At 46.2% G+C, this 15,865-nt stretch overlaps 1 protein-coding gene across 3 annotated transcripts in view; it reads left to right on the top strand.

Moving 5' to 3' along the window:
• The first annotated feature begins 1,488 nt into the window (after window positions 1–1,488).
• The window catches only part of OPHN1 (oligophrenin 1), a 391,423-nt gene continuing 377,046 nt past the window's right edge, over window positions 1,489–15,865 (top strand). Inside the window, exons 1-2 of one of the 3 annotated variants that reach the window (XM_074391741.1) lie at window positions 1,489–1,982; window positions 2,312–2,469. In XM_074391741.1, the coding sequence (XP_074247842.1) occupies window positions 2,316–2,469 (154 nt within the window). In that variant the 5' untranslated portion in view covers window positions 1,489–1,982; window positions 2,312–2,315. Of the gene's footprint in view, window positions 2,169–2,311; window positions 2,470–15,865 lie in introns of all 3 variants that reach the window. The other 2 variants (XM_074391740.1, XM_003940936.4) reach the window with 2 other exon arrangements.

The following is a 15,865-nucleotide window of genomic DNA, read 5'->3' as shown; positions in this document are numbered from 1 at the left end:
ACTTATTTATTTTCAGAGGGTGTTTTCTCATTGGACTCTTTGCCATTCTGCTATGTAGTGTAGTGGTCAAGAGCACTACCTCTATCTAGAACCAGCCGGGCTAGGCTCAAGTTCAAGTGCTGCTACTTAACTAGCTGTGTGTCCCTGGGAAAGTCACTTAAACTCTCTTTGACACAGCCTCTGCATCTTTAAATGGGTATAGTAATAAGACCAATCTCATAGGGTTGTTTCGAAGATTAGTGAGGTGGACAATAGGTTGTGTGGGTAATGCTTCCTCCTTCACAGATGTCCCTGTTCTGATCCGGGGAACCTGTGACTACGTTATCTTACATGGCAAAAGGAAATTTGCAGATGTGATGAAGTTAAGGATGATATGATAGGGTAGATTATCCGTGAACCCAGTGTAATCATGGGGGTCCTTAAGGGGAGGTCTGAGAGTCACAGTGATGCAGCATGAGAAAAACTTGACTGGCCAGTGCTAGGGGCTATGAGCCAAAGAATGTGAGCAGCTTGAGCCAGAAAAGGTAAGGAAACAGATTTTACCCCTAGAGTATCTGGAAAGGAACACAACTCTTCCAGCATCTTGATTTGATCCCAGTGAGGCCCATTTCTGATTTCCGCCTTCTGGAGCTGTAGATTGTAACTTTATGCTGATTCAGGCCACCAAGTTTGTGGTAATTTGTCACAGCAGCAACGGAACCCTAAGTCAGGTGGGTTAGCCACTATTATTCTGTTTATAGTCACCTGGCTTTCTTCACAGTGCCATCTAAAAGACTTCTGCAAAATTAAAGGGATTTCTTTGCCCACGGCCACACTATTTTTTAGTTTTTCGAGCCTCTAGCTACCCTTAGTCTCAAGCCTGTTGCCTTCAAGGCAAACTGCAAGACAATTTACAACATCCTCTTCTTAGACTTTCCACTTACACATGGAAAATCAAATGCATTAATCATCAATATATGCCACAAAAGCCATGCTGTGAGGTCCTATTCAGGAAAAAATTAACTCTGAATTATGGCCTCCCTTTCTTTGGCAGGGGGCTCTGAGCTTCACAGACACCCTAGAGTAGGAGTTAACCCTTCAGGTCTAAGGCCCACGGGAATTAGAGCGCTGGGAGCAGGAGACATGGGAAAGGAAAAAGGAAAAGAAGTTGGTAGGTCCGAAGGAGGCTGGAAAGAGGGGAAGGCAAAAGAATACACAATGCAGCCGAATCATGGGACGTGACAGATGGCCTCCTGCAATCTAGTCTTGCAGGTTCTTGCTGTAGTTTCGGAAACTTCCCGCAGAGTCCAGCGCCGCGCACCTGCCCCTGGCGGCCGGACCCTGCTCTCGAGCCTGCGGCAGGCCGGGAATGCGGTTCTGGGAGAGCAGCCGCCCGGGCGGGGTGGTGGGGAGACTGCAGGGAGGAGTCTTGGGGAGTGCAAACGGAAAGACTACATCTCCCAGGCCGCCACGCTTTCCAGCTGGAGTCCTAGGGCGCTGACTGCTCCCCAGTTTCCGTAGGGAAACGCTGGGCCACCGCGGCTATTGTGCGTCGCGCTCTCGCCCTCCTCTTCCCGCTGCGGTGTCGATGGAGCCGGGCTACGTTTAATTGCCGCCGCGGCTTAACCCTTCCGGCGCCTAACAGGACGGCCGGCAAGCTTCTTTGCACCAGGAAGAAGTCTCAGTAGCCGGCAGGCCCTGGTCACGAAACCTTAGGGTACAAGGAAGACAGTTGAAGAAGGAGCCTGAGCGCTCCTGTTTGGTCCTCGGGTTTCGCTGGGGCGGGGCGCAGGCGTTGGCTTTAAGAAGGGGGAGGGGACAGTGCAATCCGGGTTGCCCGCGGAGTTCGGCTAAGGAAGTCTTCCGCTCGCTCGGGAGCGAGGAGCCTGTAGCCTGGAGAGGCTGCTCCCAGCTGCAGCTCTCACCCTCGCCTACGCCCTGGGCGGGCGGGCCCAAGTGTCACGTTTGCAATTGCTCAGGAAGGATTCGGCCGATCTCCGGAGGCAAGTCGGGCTGCGGTTTCTGCCGCCTATCTGGGGAGGCGATGCCTAGGGGGCATGCTGCTTGCTAGGCAGCATCCTGCCGGGATCCGACTGCGATAGTTAGCTCTCTTTGGCTCTGAAGCCACCGCCGGGCGCCGGTTCTCTGTCCGGACCAGCCAGCGCTCCCCGGGAATCTCATTGAAACAGGTACCTGTCCTCCAAAGGGACAGAGGCTATAAACTTCCTCAAGTGGGTCGGGCGCTCAGTCCGTCCCCTCTACTTCCTCTACTGTGCCATTGATGCTCCCGGTCTTTGTGTCTTCCCTCTTTCCCCCTACTCCCGGCCATCAGAACCATGGGGCATCCCCCACTGGAGTTCAGCGACTGCTACCTGGACAGCCCTGATTTCCGAGAGAGGCTCAAGTGTTATGAGCAGGAACTGGAGAGGACCAACAAATTCATCAAAGACGTGATCAAAGACGGCAACGCACTTATCAGCGCTATGAGAAGTAAGTGCAAAGCTTCGATGAGCTGTTTCTCTGAGCTGGTGGCTCTGGCCTTTAAGCTTTTCTACACCACCAGGGGAAGGGAGGTTGCAGGGTGACTCCCAGCCCAGATCTCTGAGGCAAATGGGATTCCCACACTCGGGGAGTGGAGGTGGTAGAAGTGGAAAGTGGTGGATACAAACAGAACTTTGGGCCTTTCTCTTTAGTGGCTTTGACCTTATAAGACATGATATGTAGCTGTGCCAGGGACCCTCTTGTTCAGCAATTACCCTTACTTGGCAGATGTTTGTTCCTAAGGGACAATCTTCTGTACTGTTAGATATACTCAACACGCCTGTCTGGGGCAAAGTGATATCTAAGCTGACCAAGGAACTACCACAGCACCTCCTAAACAATTGGGGATTAAGGTCAGCTGCTTGAATATTTTGTCCTGGTCTCTGTTTGCTACAGATAAGTGTGGGGGACAGTAAAAAATTCCCCATGGCAAGTTATTTTTTAAGGAAAGCACCTTTGCACCACTGAATTATTTTCTTTTCTTTTCTTTTTTTTTTTTTTTTTTTTTTTGAGACGGAGTTTCGCTCTTGTTACCCAGGCTGGAGTGCAATGGCGCGATCTCGGCTCACCGCAACCTCCGTCTCCTGGGTTCAGGCAATTCTCCTGCCTCAGCCTCCTGAGTAGCTGGGATTATAGGCACGCACCACCACACCCAGCTAATTTTTTGTATTTTTAGTAGAGACGGGGTTTCACCATGTTGACCAGGATGGTCTCGATCTCTTGACCTCGTGATCCACCCGCCTCGGCCTCCCAAAGTGCTGGGATTACAGGCTTGAGCCACCGCGCCCGGCGCTCTTTTTTTTTTTTTGAGACGGAGTTTCGCTCTTGTTACCCAGGCTGGAGTGCAATGGCGCTATCTCGGCTCACCACAACCTCCGCCTCCTGGGTTCAGGCAATTCTCCTGCCTCAGCCTCCTGAGTAGCTGGGATTACAGGCACGTGCAACCATGCCCAGCTAATTTTTTGTATTTTTAGTAGAGACGGGGTTTCACCATGTTGACCAGGTTGGTCTTGATCTCTTGACCTCGTGATCCACCCGCCTCGGCCTCCCAAAGTGCTGGGATTACAGGCTTGAGCCACCGCGCCCGGCTGAATTATTTTCTTGATCACACTGAGCTATGGTTAGGTCAAGGTCAATCTAAGTTCAGGATTATTGGATGGCTTCACATGCCACTGAATTCTGCTTGAGTGTGGAACAAAGAGCTGCCTACTTACTCCCTGGCACAAGGGGCTCAGCCCCCAGAGAGTAAAACAGGGATAAGGTTGGGGGCTGCTGGGCTGAAGGAACTTCACCTAGCTTGGCTTTTCCAATGGTCACAGCTGACTCAGCTATGGGAAGCTCTTTCCTTCCCCCATTGTGTGTGGAGGTTTTCTTTCTGCCGGTTGGCAGGAGACTTGGAGTAATAGAAAGAATAATAAACATCCCCAACGAGACTGCAAGCAAGCCAACCCTTTATGCCAAAGCATATACCCAGAAGAATGGAGGGTAATGATTGGGTGGAGTGATAATTAATTTTTTTTCTTGGCTGAAAGATGACTGTGAAAAATAAAGTCAGAGTCATTGACAAGTATGTCCTATATGGTTATAACTTTGTTTTGAGTGGATTTATCACCAAATACAGAGTCTAGGACCAATGTGGCAACCTTCTTAGTCGGATGCAGTCAACCAAGAGCAGGGAGAAAGAAAGATTTGAAAGTGATAGTAGAAGGCCCAGCACGGTGGCTCACACTTATATAATCCCAGCACTTTGGGAGGCCGAGGCAGGTGGATCACCTGAAGTCAGGAGTTTGAAACTAGCCTGGCCAACACGGTGAAACCCCGTCTCTACTAAAAATACAAGAAAAATTAGCTGGGCATGATGGCAGATACCTGTAATTCCAGCTACTTGGGAGGCTGAGGCAGGAGAATTGCTTGAACCTGGGAGGCAGAGGTTGCAGTGAGCCAAGATAGCACCACTGCACTCCAGCCTGGGCCACAAGAGCAAAACTGCATCTCAAAAGAAAAAAAAAGGGAAAAACTGCTGTGGTAACTGCTGCCAGCTGGTATTTCTTGTGTAGCCCTTCTGATTTGCCTCTCGGAGTCTGTGCTTTTCCTGCATATGTTCTCTGCTCACTTTTGGTGAGAATATGTACACTGTCGCAGTTCCTGCAGCTCATTTGATTGCGTTTGATTATTTAATCGTTTGTTTTACTGTGGCCTGACCAAGAGAAAACTCCTGGTATAATCTGAAATGCTGATCCTTAAGAGGTTAAGGATATGCGAGTTGTGCCACATAAATAGAAAGGTGAGAGTTCACTGAAAGGAAAAGGAGGAATGTTTCAGCTTTGTTTTGTTTTGTTTTGTTTACACATTATGGTGAACTGCTTGGTGCTGTATCCACAGTAAAAGGAATCTTATCATAAGCCCTAGGAACGGAATGGTTTTGTGAAGTGGATGCTAACTGAAAGTGTGCTAAAAATCACCAGCTAATGCATATCAGAGGGATTAAGATTCCAAAGAAAAAAAAGCAGTTCAATTAAAACATGGTTGAAGGGCAAAAGTTTGATAAGCTAGGGGCAAGTAAAGGTTTTTATTCTTTTCTTTTTTTTTTTTTGAGACGGAGTTTCGCTCTTGTTACCCAGGCTGGAGTGCAATGGCGCGATCTTGGCTCACCGCAACCTCCGCCTCCTGGGCTCAGGCAATTCTCCTGCCTCAGCCTCCTAAGTAGCTGGGATTACAGGCACGCACCACCATGCCCAGCTAACTTTTTGTATTTTTAGTAGAGACGGGGTTTCACCTTGTTGACCAGGATGGTCTCGATCTCTCGACCTCGTGATCCACCCGCCTCGGCCTCCCAAAGTGCTGTTTTCTTTTTTTTAAAATTTTTGTTTTTGACATTAAGTCTCTGTCACCCAGGCTGTAGTGCAGTGGCACGATCTCAGCTCACTGCACCTGGATCTCCCGGGTTCAAGTGATTCTCCTGCCTCATCCTACCTAGTAGCAGGGACTACAGGTGTGTGCCACTGTGCCTGGCTAATTTTTGCATTTTTCGTAGAGATGGGGTTTCACCACATTGGCCAGGGTGGTCTCGAACTCCTGACCTCAGGTAATTCAACCCCCTTGGCCTCCCAAAGTGCTGCGATTATAGGCGTGAGCCACTGCGGCTGGCATCTTTCTTTCTTTTCTAAGACTCAAAGTGGTAAGAGTCAACAATTAAGTGGACAACAATTAAGCCAGGCCTGGCTAATTTTTGTATTTTTAGTAGAGATGGGTTTTACCATGCTGGCCAGGCTGGTATTGAACTCATAGCCAAAATTTTCCACATGAGCAAAAGATCCAAGAGATATTCTAGATCAGGGGCTCCTTGAAATTTGTGGTAGTTTTCTGTTTCTGAGTATTCACAAAAAGCCAAAAATAGGACAGGTAGAAAATAAAACCCAGCAGCTAACCCATTCTCCCATTTCTTTCCATTCAGTTGCTGGATTCTAAAAGCCTGATTAGCTAGAGGCAAAGGTGGGATGTTTCCCACTGTCTTGACCACAGTGATGTTTATACTCCCACTCCGCTTCCTCACAGTGTGCCAGCAGAGCGACTTTCTGAAAGTAGGTAGGGTGGAAGCAAAACAAAATTATGCTCTCGGTTTATGTGGAGAGAAAGGAACATTGGACTCGGAGTTAGAAGACCAGGATTACGTTCTTGGCTTTCACCAACTTGGGATCTAACACAAATCACTTTTTTTTTCTGAGACAGAGTCTTTCTTTGTCACCCAGGCTGGAGTGCAGTGGCATGATCTCGGCTCACTGCAGTCTTTGCCTTTTGGGTTCAAGTGATCATCGTGTCTTAGCCTCCTGAGTAGCTGGGGCTGCAAGCACACACCACCAGGCCTGGATGATTTTTGTATTTTTGGTAGAGACAGAGTTCATCATGTTGGCCAGGCTGACAGCAAACTCATGGCCTCAAGTGATCCGCCCATTTTCGCCTCCCAAAGTGCTGGGATTACAGGCGTGAGCCACTGCACATGGTCCCACAAATCACTTTTCATTTTTCTTGTTTTAGAGACAAAGTCTTACTTTGTTGCCCAGGCTGGAGTATAGTGGCACAATCAGAGCTCACTTTCACCTCAAATTCCTGGGCTCAAGTGATCCTCTCATCTCATTCTGCCCCTTAGCTGAACTACAAGTACATACCACTATGCCTGGGTTATGTTAATTTTTTTTTTTAGAAACTGGGCTCACTATCTTGCCCAGACTGATCTGAATTCCTGGGCTCAAGCAAGCCTCCCACCTCGGCCTTTCAAAGTGTTGGGATTATAGGTGTGAGCCACCACACCCAACCAAATCACTTTTTTTTTTTTTTTTTTTTTGAGACAAACTCTTGTTCTGTCGCCCAAGCTGGAGTGTAGAGCTGTGATCTCAGCAAACTGCAACCTCCACCTCCTGGGTTCAAGCAATCTTGTGCCTCAGTCCCGAGTAGCTGGGATTACAGGCACCCACCACTATGCCTGGCTAGTTTTTTTGTATTTTTTGAGTAGAGATGGGATTTTGTCTTGTTGTCCAGGGTGGTCTCAAACTCCTGAGCTCAGGCAATTCTCCCCACTTGGCCTTAGCATGAGCCACTGTGCCTGGCCCCAAATAACTTTTTTTCTTTTTGAGACGGAGTTTCACTCTTGTTACCCAGGCTGGAGTGCAATGGCGCGATCTCGGCTCACCGCAACCTCCGCCTCCTGGGTTCAGGCAATTCTCCTGCCTCAGCCTCCTGAGTAGCTGGGATTATAGGCACGTGCCACCATGCCCAGCTAATTTTTTGTATTTTTAGTAGAGACGGGGTTTCACCATGTTGACCAGGATGGTCTCGATCTCTCGACCTCGTGATCCACCCGCCTCGGCCTCCCAAAGTGCTGGGATTACAGGCTTGAGCCACCGCGCCCGGCTAGATAACTTTTACTTCATCTGTAAAATGGGGGTAATTATACCTCCCTCCCAAGATTGTTGTGAGGCTCGAAGGAATTAATGGATTATAAAAATGCTCTGTATATGGAAATGGCTAAACAAAGTTGTTGATCATACATCTTCAGATTATTAATATATCTGTTGGTGAATGTGTCATTTTCTGTAGGTTTCTGAAAGGAAATGCATAAGCAGTAGTAGTTGGAACCCCCCTCACTTAAATGTGATCTCTTTATAATTATTGGATTATAACTTAAACCAATAATATTGGTTAAGGTGATTATAACTTAAAATTGGGCAAGGTGATTATAACTTAAACTAGTAGAAAATAAAAACACTATCACTCTGAAAGGTGACTGTATTACCAACTTTTCTGTTTGTCCTTTATTTTTATGTTGGCAGCTTCAGTCTCTGATGTTGTTTGAGTATTTGCTAAACACTGAGGCTAGGCGTTATTCAGAACAATTGATGTGGCCCCTACTTATATCGCAAGGCAACATGACACATCTAATAAGTGGCATATATAGTTAGCAAACACATACTATGCATTCAATACATACTTGTGCACATACCGTGTTTAAGCCATTGTTCTTGGGACTGTCAGGCTTATAGAGTGAGTCACACAGATGGATACTGGTTTCAAGAAGTTCTTAGGCTGGTGGGGGAGACAAGACATGGGTAGAAATGTGTGTCATATAAGGTAGCAGATGCAGATGGGAGCCATAAAAGTGGGAACAGGTGGACATGATGATATATGACATGAGAGGGAAAGCTGATTTCCCAGTGGGAGCACAAGGGAGGAGCCAACGAGGAAGCACCGTTGGAGTTGGGTAGGATTAATAGCACTATCACTTGTTTAGCTGTTTCCATGTGCCAGGCATTACATCTTATAACAGATTTTTGAGATAAGGATTATTATTGCCATTTTATAGATGAGGAAACTGAAGTTCTGATGAGTAAAGTAACTTTCTCAACTAGTAAGGTCAAGAGAACATTGAGAACACATGGACACAGGGAGGGGAGCATCACACACTGGGGTCTGTGGGGGGGAACTAGAGGAGGGACAGAGGGGGGTGGGGAGTTGGGGAGGGATAACATGGGGAGAAATGCCACGTATAGGTGATGGGGAGGAAGGCAGCAAACCACATTGTGATGTATGTACCTATGCAACAATCCTGCATGGTCTTCACATGTACCCCAAAACCTAAAACACAATAAAATACATATTTTTTTGAAACAGAGTCTGAATTGGAACCTAAACCTGACTCTGAAGGGCCTGCTTATCCTACTGCATGACACTGTTCAGGAGAGGGCATTTCATGTAGCAGGAGTGGCACAGAATATAAAGGGACAACAGATAATTTGAGTCATCTGGGATGTAGGCAGCAGAAAGGGAGGTTTGGGAAATGGGGTTGGAAGGAAAGGTTGAGGCCTGACCTTATGGGACATGCTAAGGGCTTAAGACTTTCCTCCGTAGGAAAGGAGTGCTAAGAGAAGGTTTTTGAAGAGGGGTGTGGTTTGAGCTGTGTTTTAGGAAGATTCATCTGAGAGTGATTGAGGTATAAGGTGTGAGCAATCCCTCACAAATATTTGTGACTTTCCAGCAATCAATTTACAGCTTTAATTTTTATTTTTTTTATTTTATTTTATTTTTTTTTTGAGACGGAGTTTCGCTCTTGTTACCCAGGCTGGAGTGCAATGGCGCGATCTCGGCTCACCGCAACCTCCGCCTCCTGGGCTCAGGCAATTCTCCTGCCTCAGCCTCCTGAGTAGCTGGGATTACAGGCATGTGCCACCATGCCCAGCTAATTTTTTGCACTTTTAGTAGAGACGGGGTTTCACCATGTTGACCAGGATGGTCTCGATCTCTCGACCTCGTGATCCACCTGCCTCGGCCTCCCAAAGTGCTGGGATTACAGGCTTGAGCCACCGCGCCCGGCTAATTTTTATTTTTTTGAGATGAAGTCTCGCTCTGTCACCCAGGCAGGAGTGCAGTGGTGTGGTCTTGGCTCACTGCAACTTCTGCCTCCCGGGTTCAAGCAATTCTTCTGCCTCAGCTTCCCGAGTATCTGGGACTACAGGCGCGGGCTGCTATGCCCAGCTAATTTTTGTATTTTTAGTAGAGACATGGTTTCAGAATGTTGGCCAGTATAGTCTCGATCTCTTGACCTTGTGGTCCACTTGCCTCGGCCTCCCAAAGTGCTGGGATTACGGGTGTGAGCCACCGTGCCTGGCCAGCTTTAAATTTTTCTTGATATAGCTCAGGGGTCAGTAAATCTTTTCTGTAAAGGACCATATAGTAAATATTTTGGGTTTTTTTTTTTTTTTTTTGAGACGGAGTTTCGCTCTTGTTACCCAGGCTGGAGTGCAATGGCGCGATCTCGGCTCACTGCAACCTCCGCCTCCTGGGTTCAGGCAATTCTCCTGCCTCAGCCGCCTGAGTAGCTCGGATTACAGGCACACGCCACCATGCCCAGCTAATTTTTTGTATTTTTAGTAGAGACGGGGTTTCACCATGTTGACCAGGATGGTCTCGATCTCTTGACCTCGTGATCCACCCGCCTCGGCCTCCCAAAGTGCTGGGATTACAGGCTTGAGCCACCGTGCCTGGCCTAACTTTTTTTTTTTTGTTTTGAGAGATGGGGTCCTGCCATGTTGCTCAGGCTGGTCTTGAACTCCTGGGCTCAAGTTATTCTTACTCCTTAGCCTCCTGAAGTGTTGGCATTGTAGATATGAGCCACCACGCCCAACCTATGTGTATGTTTTTTTTTTTTTTTTTTTTTTTTTGAGACGGAGTTTCGCTCTTGTTACCCAGACGGAGTGCAATGGCGCGATCTCGGCTCACCGCAACCTCCGCCTCCTGGGTTCAGGCAATTCTCCTGCCTCAGCCTCCTGAGTAGCTGGGATTACAGGCATGCGCCACCATGCCCAGCCAATTTTTTGTATTTTTAGTAGAGATGGGGTTTCACCATGTTGACCAGGATGGTCTCGATCTCTTGAACTCGTGATCCACCCGCCTCGGCCTCCCAAAGTGCTGGGATTACAGGCTTGAGCCATCGCGCCCGGCCGTGTATGTTTATATATATAAAATAGATGTCAGAAAAAAATATATCATTAAACCCACACATACACATGCACAACCACATATACATAGGCTCTGTTGGACTAATGGAAACGTATATGTTTTTTTTTCTTGTTGAGACAGAGTCTTAGTCATCTAGGCTAGAGTGCAGTAGCATGATCTTGGCTCACTGCAACCTCCACCTCCTGGGTTCAAGCAATTCTTGTGCCTCAGTCTCCCAAGTAGCTGGAATTATAGGTACGCACAACCACGCCCAGCTAATTTCTGCATTTTTAGTAGAGACAGGGTTTCACCATGTTGGCCAGGCTGATCTGGAACTCCTGACCTCAAGTGATCCACCCACCTTGGCCTCCTGAAGTGCTGGGATTACTGGTGTGAGCTATTGCACCCCACCAAAAATTTATGTTTTAAAAGAATCCAGGGTCGAGCTCAGTTGCTCATGCTTGAAGTTCCAGTACTTTTGGAAGCTGAGGCAGGCAGATTGTTTCAGTCTAGGAGTTTGAGACCAGCTTGTGCAACATGGTGAAACTTTGTCTCTACAAAAAATATGAAAAATTAGCTGGGCATGGTGGTGCATGCCCGTAGTCCCAGCTACTCAGGAGGATGAGGCAGGAGGATTGCTTGAGCTTTGGAGGCAATGGTTACAGTGAGCAGAAATCACTTCACTGCACACCAGCCTCCAGCCTGGGCTACAGAGTGAGACCCTGTCTCCCTGTCTCCAAAAAAAAAAAAAAAAAAAAAAAAAAGGAACCCAAAAGGAATCCAGTCCAGGTGCATTGGTTCACACCTGTCTCAAAAAGAAGAATCCAAAAGATATATATATTTTATACTCTAAATGTACATAATGTTGATAAAGTAGAAATAATATAATTCTATAGTTTTAATAACTCAATCTTAATTTTTTAAAAAAGTCACGTTCTTACATTCTGTACTTTTAAAGTTAGAGTTTTAGATGTTTACATTAAAGTCACCTTTTGGGGTGCCTTTTCAGCTTTCACTTTGGCAACCAGGACACCTATTTTGTGAATGATTGCTTTACTGGAAGGATGGGTTGATTCCAAGTCTTCCACTAGTTAGCTCTATGACTTTGAATAAGTCTTTCATTTTGTCGGTCTCAGTTTTCCCATTTTATAAAATTAGAGGTTTGGCCAATAATATTTACAGTTCCTTCTGGTTTTATTATTTTGTTTTCTGGCTACCACCATGTTAGTCAAATAGTCAAACAATTGATTCTATCATAAACTTCAAGAGCCAATTTATTTTTACTCTAGGAGAATAGGCCAAGGGAAAATCCAAATAGTATGTCCAGCATGAGTAGATGACTTGCTGACCTACTTGACTATCCTCTCATGGAATGCTTCTTGGTAGGTCTCAACCTGATGCCCTATCCTGAATACCTCTATAATGAGGGACACCAACGCTTTTAATCCCTTTGGGATGGCTCTGGTGCCATGGTGTGTGAGAGGAGTTGGTGATATAATACGCATTCTCACTCAGCAGGTATCTTGTCATTATTCTAGTGATATTTTTTTTTTTTTTTTTTTTTTTGAGACGGAGTTTCGCTCTTGTTACCCAGGCTGGAGTGCAATGGCGCGATCTCGGCTCACCGCAACCTCCGCCTCCTGGGCTCAGGCAATTCTCCTGCCTCAGCCTCCTAAGTAGCTGGGATTACAGGCACGCACCACCATGCCCAGCTAGTTTTTTGTATTTTTAGTAGAGACGGAGTTTCACCATGTTGACCAGGATGGTCTCGATCTCTTGACCTCGTGATCCACCCGCCTCGGCCTCCCAAAGTGCTGGGATTACAGGCTTGAGCCACCGCGCCCGGCCTATTATTCTAGTGATATTTTATCAGTACCTCTGAGCACCTTCTCCAGACTCACTCAGATCAATATAATGGGTATGTTGTTTGGTGCTGCTGTTACTATTAATAGGTGTGAAACAATGTTAAATGGAATTTGATGGAGATGAAATATTGCCATATTCATTGGAGGTCCTCAGCAGATCAGATTCCAAAGTAGCTGGATTGTGGGTGCTGTGGAAACTGGGGTTGAAAAGTGAACCAAGCCAACCTTTCAGTGTGTCCATTTTTAAGAAACTATTCTTACTCAGGGGTAGAGGATGGTGCTGGGGTGGGGTAGGGAAGATATTAGCTTCACTTGCCCATTTAGAAAAGTTTTCCAATCAGATTTTAGAGTGATGAAGAAAATTTATTTTTCAGCCTCAGTTTTATAGCCTTATTTTTTTAAAGCATAGCCAAAACCTTTTGTTTAATCTGGCATATGTTTCTCTAATCAGTTACTACAGAAGTTTCCTAAAAGCCTGTGAGGACCTGGAAAGTTACACACTTTTCCATGGGAGTACCCTGGAAATCTTGAGCTGATTTTATTTTCTAGTGGGGCGGAAGGCCCTCCTGATGCTTTACCAAGCTTGTATCAAGTGCTAAACCTTGGGCAACGTAAAGGCAATTCAGTTTAGTTCAAGAAGGATTTACTAAGCACCTACTATGTGTCAGGCACTGTCCTGGAAGCTGGGAATATAGTGGTGAATAACTATAGGCTCTGCCCTTTCGGAAGATATGTTAAATATCAAATTACCCTCTTAAATAATTAATTACAATTGTGGTAAGAGTGTGAAGAGGAAATTCAGCGTGTGATTTTTTTTTTTCTTTTTTGAGACAGAGTCATGCTCTGTTGCCCAGGCTGGAGTGCAGTGGCGTGATCTTGGCTCACTGAAACCCCCACCTCCCAGGTTCAAGCGATTCTCCTGCCTTAGCCTCCCAAGTAGCTGGGATTATAGGTGTCCGCCATTATGCCTGGCTAATTTTTAAATTTTCAGTTGAGACAGGGTTTCTTCATGTTGGCCGGGCTGCTCTTGAACTGCCGACCTCAGGTAATCAGTCCACCTCGGCCTCTGAAAGTGCTAGGATTACAGGTATGAGCCACAGTGACCAGCCTATAACAGAATTATTTATAATGGCCAAAAAGTGGAAACAACCTCTAAATGTCTATCAACTGAAAAATAGATAAATAAAAGGTGGTATATCCATACAATGGAATAGTGTTTGGCAATAAAAAGTAATGAAGTACTGATAGATACATGATACAATAAGGATGAACTTTGAAAACCGTATGATAAGCGAGAAAAGTATTATAAATGACTACATATTGTTCATGATTCCTTTTATATGAAATGTCCAGATAAGCAGATCTATTAGAGAGAGTATCAAGTTAGTGGTTGCTAAGCTGGGTGGTTGGAATATATTGTGACTGCTAATGGGTAAAGGGTTTCTCTTTGGGGTCATGAACATTTTTTAAGATTGGATTGCAATGATGGTTGTACAACTCCGTGAGCCATTTTGTGGTGTGTGAGTCATATCTCAGACCTGTTTTTAAAAAAACCCATTGTGTCTGGAGAAACAGGTGACAGGTGCTTGTCTTACATACCTACATCTTCCTTTAGCTCTATCTTATAGAACAGGCATCCCCAAACTACGACCAGGCCCGCGGGCCGCATGCGGCCCCCTGAGGCCATTTATCCGACCCCCCGCCGCACTTCAGGAAGGGGCACCTCTTTCATTAGTGGTCAGAGAGAGGAGCACAGTATGTGGCGGCCCTCCAATGGTCTGAGGGACAGTGACCTGGCCCCCTGTGTAAAAAGTTTGGGGATGCCTGTTATAGAACATCAGACCTGGAAGGTTGTTTAGAAAGCTACCCATCTACTCTACTGGGTTTATATGTAGGGAAAAGAAAGTCAAGACAGAGAATTACTCCTCCAGAGACCTAGACTTAGAGTCAAATTGTGACCAGAATTGGTTTCCCATTCCAGGGCTTCCTTCCTTCCTTCTTTCCTTCCTTCCTTCCTTTCTTCCCTCCCTCCCTCCCTCCCTCTCTCCTTCCCTCCCTGCCTCCCTCCCTTGCTCGCTCCTTCCTTCCTTCCTTCCTTCCTTCCCTCCCTTGTTTCATCTCTTTTCTTTCTTTCTTTCTTTCTCTCTCTTTTTCTCTCTTTCTTTTTCCTTTCTTTCTCTTTCTGTCTGTCTCTCTCTCTTTCTTTCTGTTTTTCTTTCTTTCTTTTCTTTCTTTCTTTTTTTTTTTTTGAGACGGAGTTTCGCTCTTGTTACCCAGGCTGGAATGCAATGGCGCGATCTCAGCTCACCGCAACCTCCGCCTCCTGGGTTCAGGCAATTCTCCTGCCTCAGCCTCCTGAGTAGCTGGGATTACAGGCACACGCCACCATGCCCAGCTAATTTTTTTGTATTTTTAGTAGAGACGGGGTTTCACCATGTTGACCAGGATGGTCTCGATCTCTTGACCTCGTGATCCGCCCGCCTCAGCCTCCCAAAGTGCTGGGATTACAGGCTTGAGCCACCGAGCCCGGCCTTTTTCACACTTTTTATAGAGATAGGGTTTTGTTGTGTTGTTGCCCAGGGTGGTCTCAAACTCCTGGGCTCAAGCATTCCTCCCACCTCAGCCTCCCAAAGTGCTGGGTCCAAGGCTCTTTCTGCATGGTACTCTGAAGCAGGTAGCTTGCATTCAAACTGTCTTGATGTTCTCTATTGGAGCTGGGGGTGATTTTGCCTGAAACGATGCATTTGGCAGCAAAGATCTGCATTAGTGGAAGGTGACTTTTCATTCTTTCCTCCCCATTAAAGCTGGGATCAGGTGATTTCCCTGTTGAGCAATCTAGCTCAGTTTAATTAGGGTATGGTTATGTTTTGTTTCCTTTGTCATAGAAGAATGGCAGTACATCTTGGTGGTGTGACACCTGTCCTCTTTGTTTTATGACCCAAGAGCCTACACCAGCTGGTTGGGCAGTTCGCAAACTCTCCCTCTTCTCTGCTCATCTGTCGACCTCTTAGGGCAAACACAGCTGCTTTTCATGTAGTGAGTAGTGTATATTGGGAAACGTGTGGCATTACTAACGGATGACAAAGTCCTCCCCCATATTATTTTTATCCTAAGGCAGCTTGGAATTTTTCATAAGTGACGAGCAGTTAAGTCCAGCACTATAGTTCCATATGAGGAACTTCAAGGCAGCTCTTTACAAAAGGTTTTCATTAAGGACTTCCCAGAAGCAGGAGGGCCACACTTCAACTTCCATCTCTTTCCAGAGCCAGGCTGTCATGGAAAAGCCTTTCTCTGTGATTGGAAAAATATATATTATGTATGTGGCAATTGACAGCTGGAGACTAATTTTGAATTCATCCACTCTGAATTCATTAGGTGGGAGTGAGCGCAGACAAAAAAACAAAAAACAAAAAACAAAAAACAAAAAACAAAACAACAAAAAACGCTGGAACATTGTAAAGTAAATGCCTCTGTCACTGTCATCACTATGC

Source organism: Saimiri boliviensis, chromosome X, assembly GCF_048565385.1.
Source record: "Saimiri boliviensis isolate mSaiBol1 chromosome X, mSaiBol1.pri, whole genome shotgun sequence".
NCBI lineage: Eukaryota > Metazoa > Chordata > Mammalia > Primates > Cebidae > Saimiri > Saimiri boliviensis.
The sequence above is the reverse complement of the archived record's forward strand: the minus strand, read 5'-3'. Positions and strand labels throughout refer to the sequence as shown.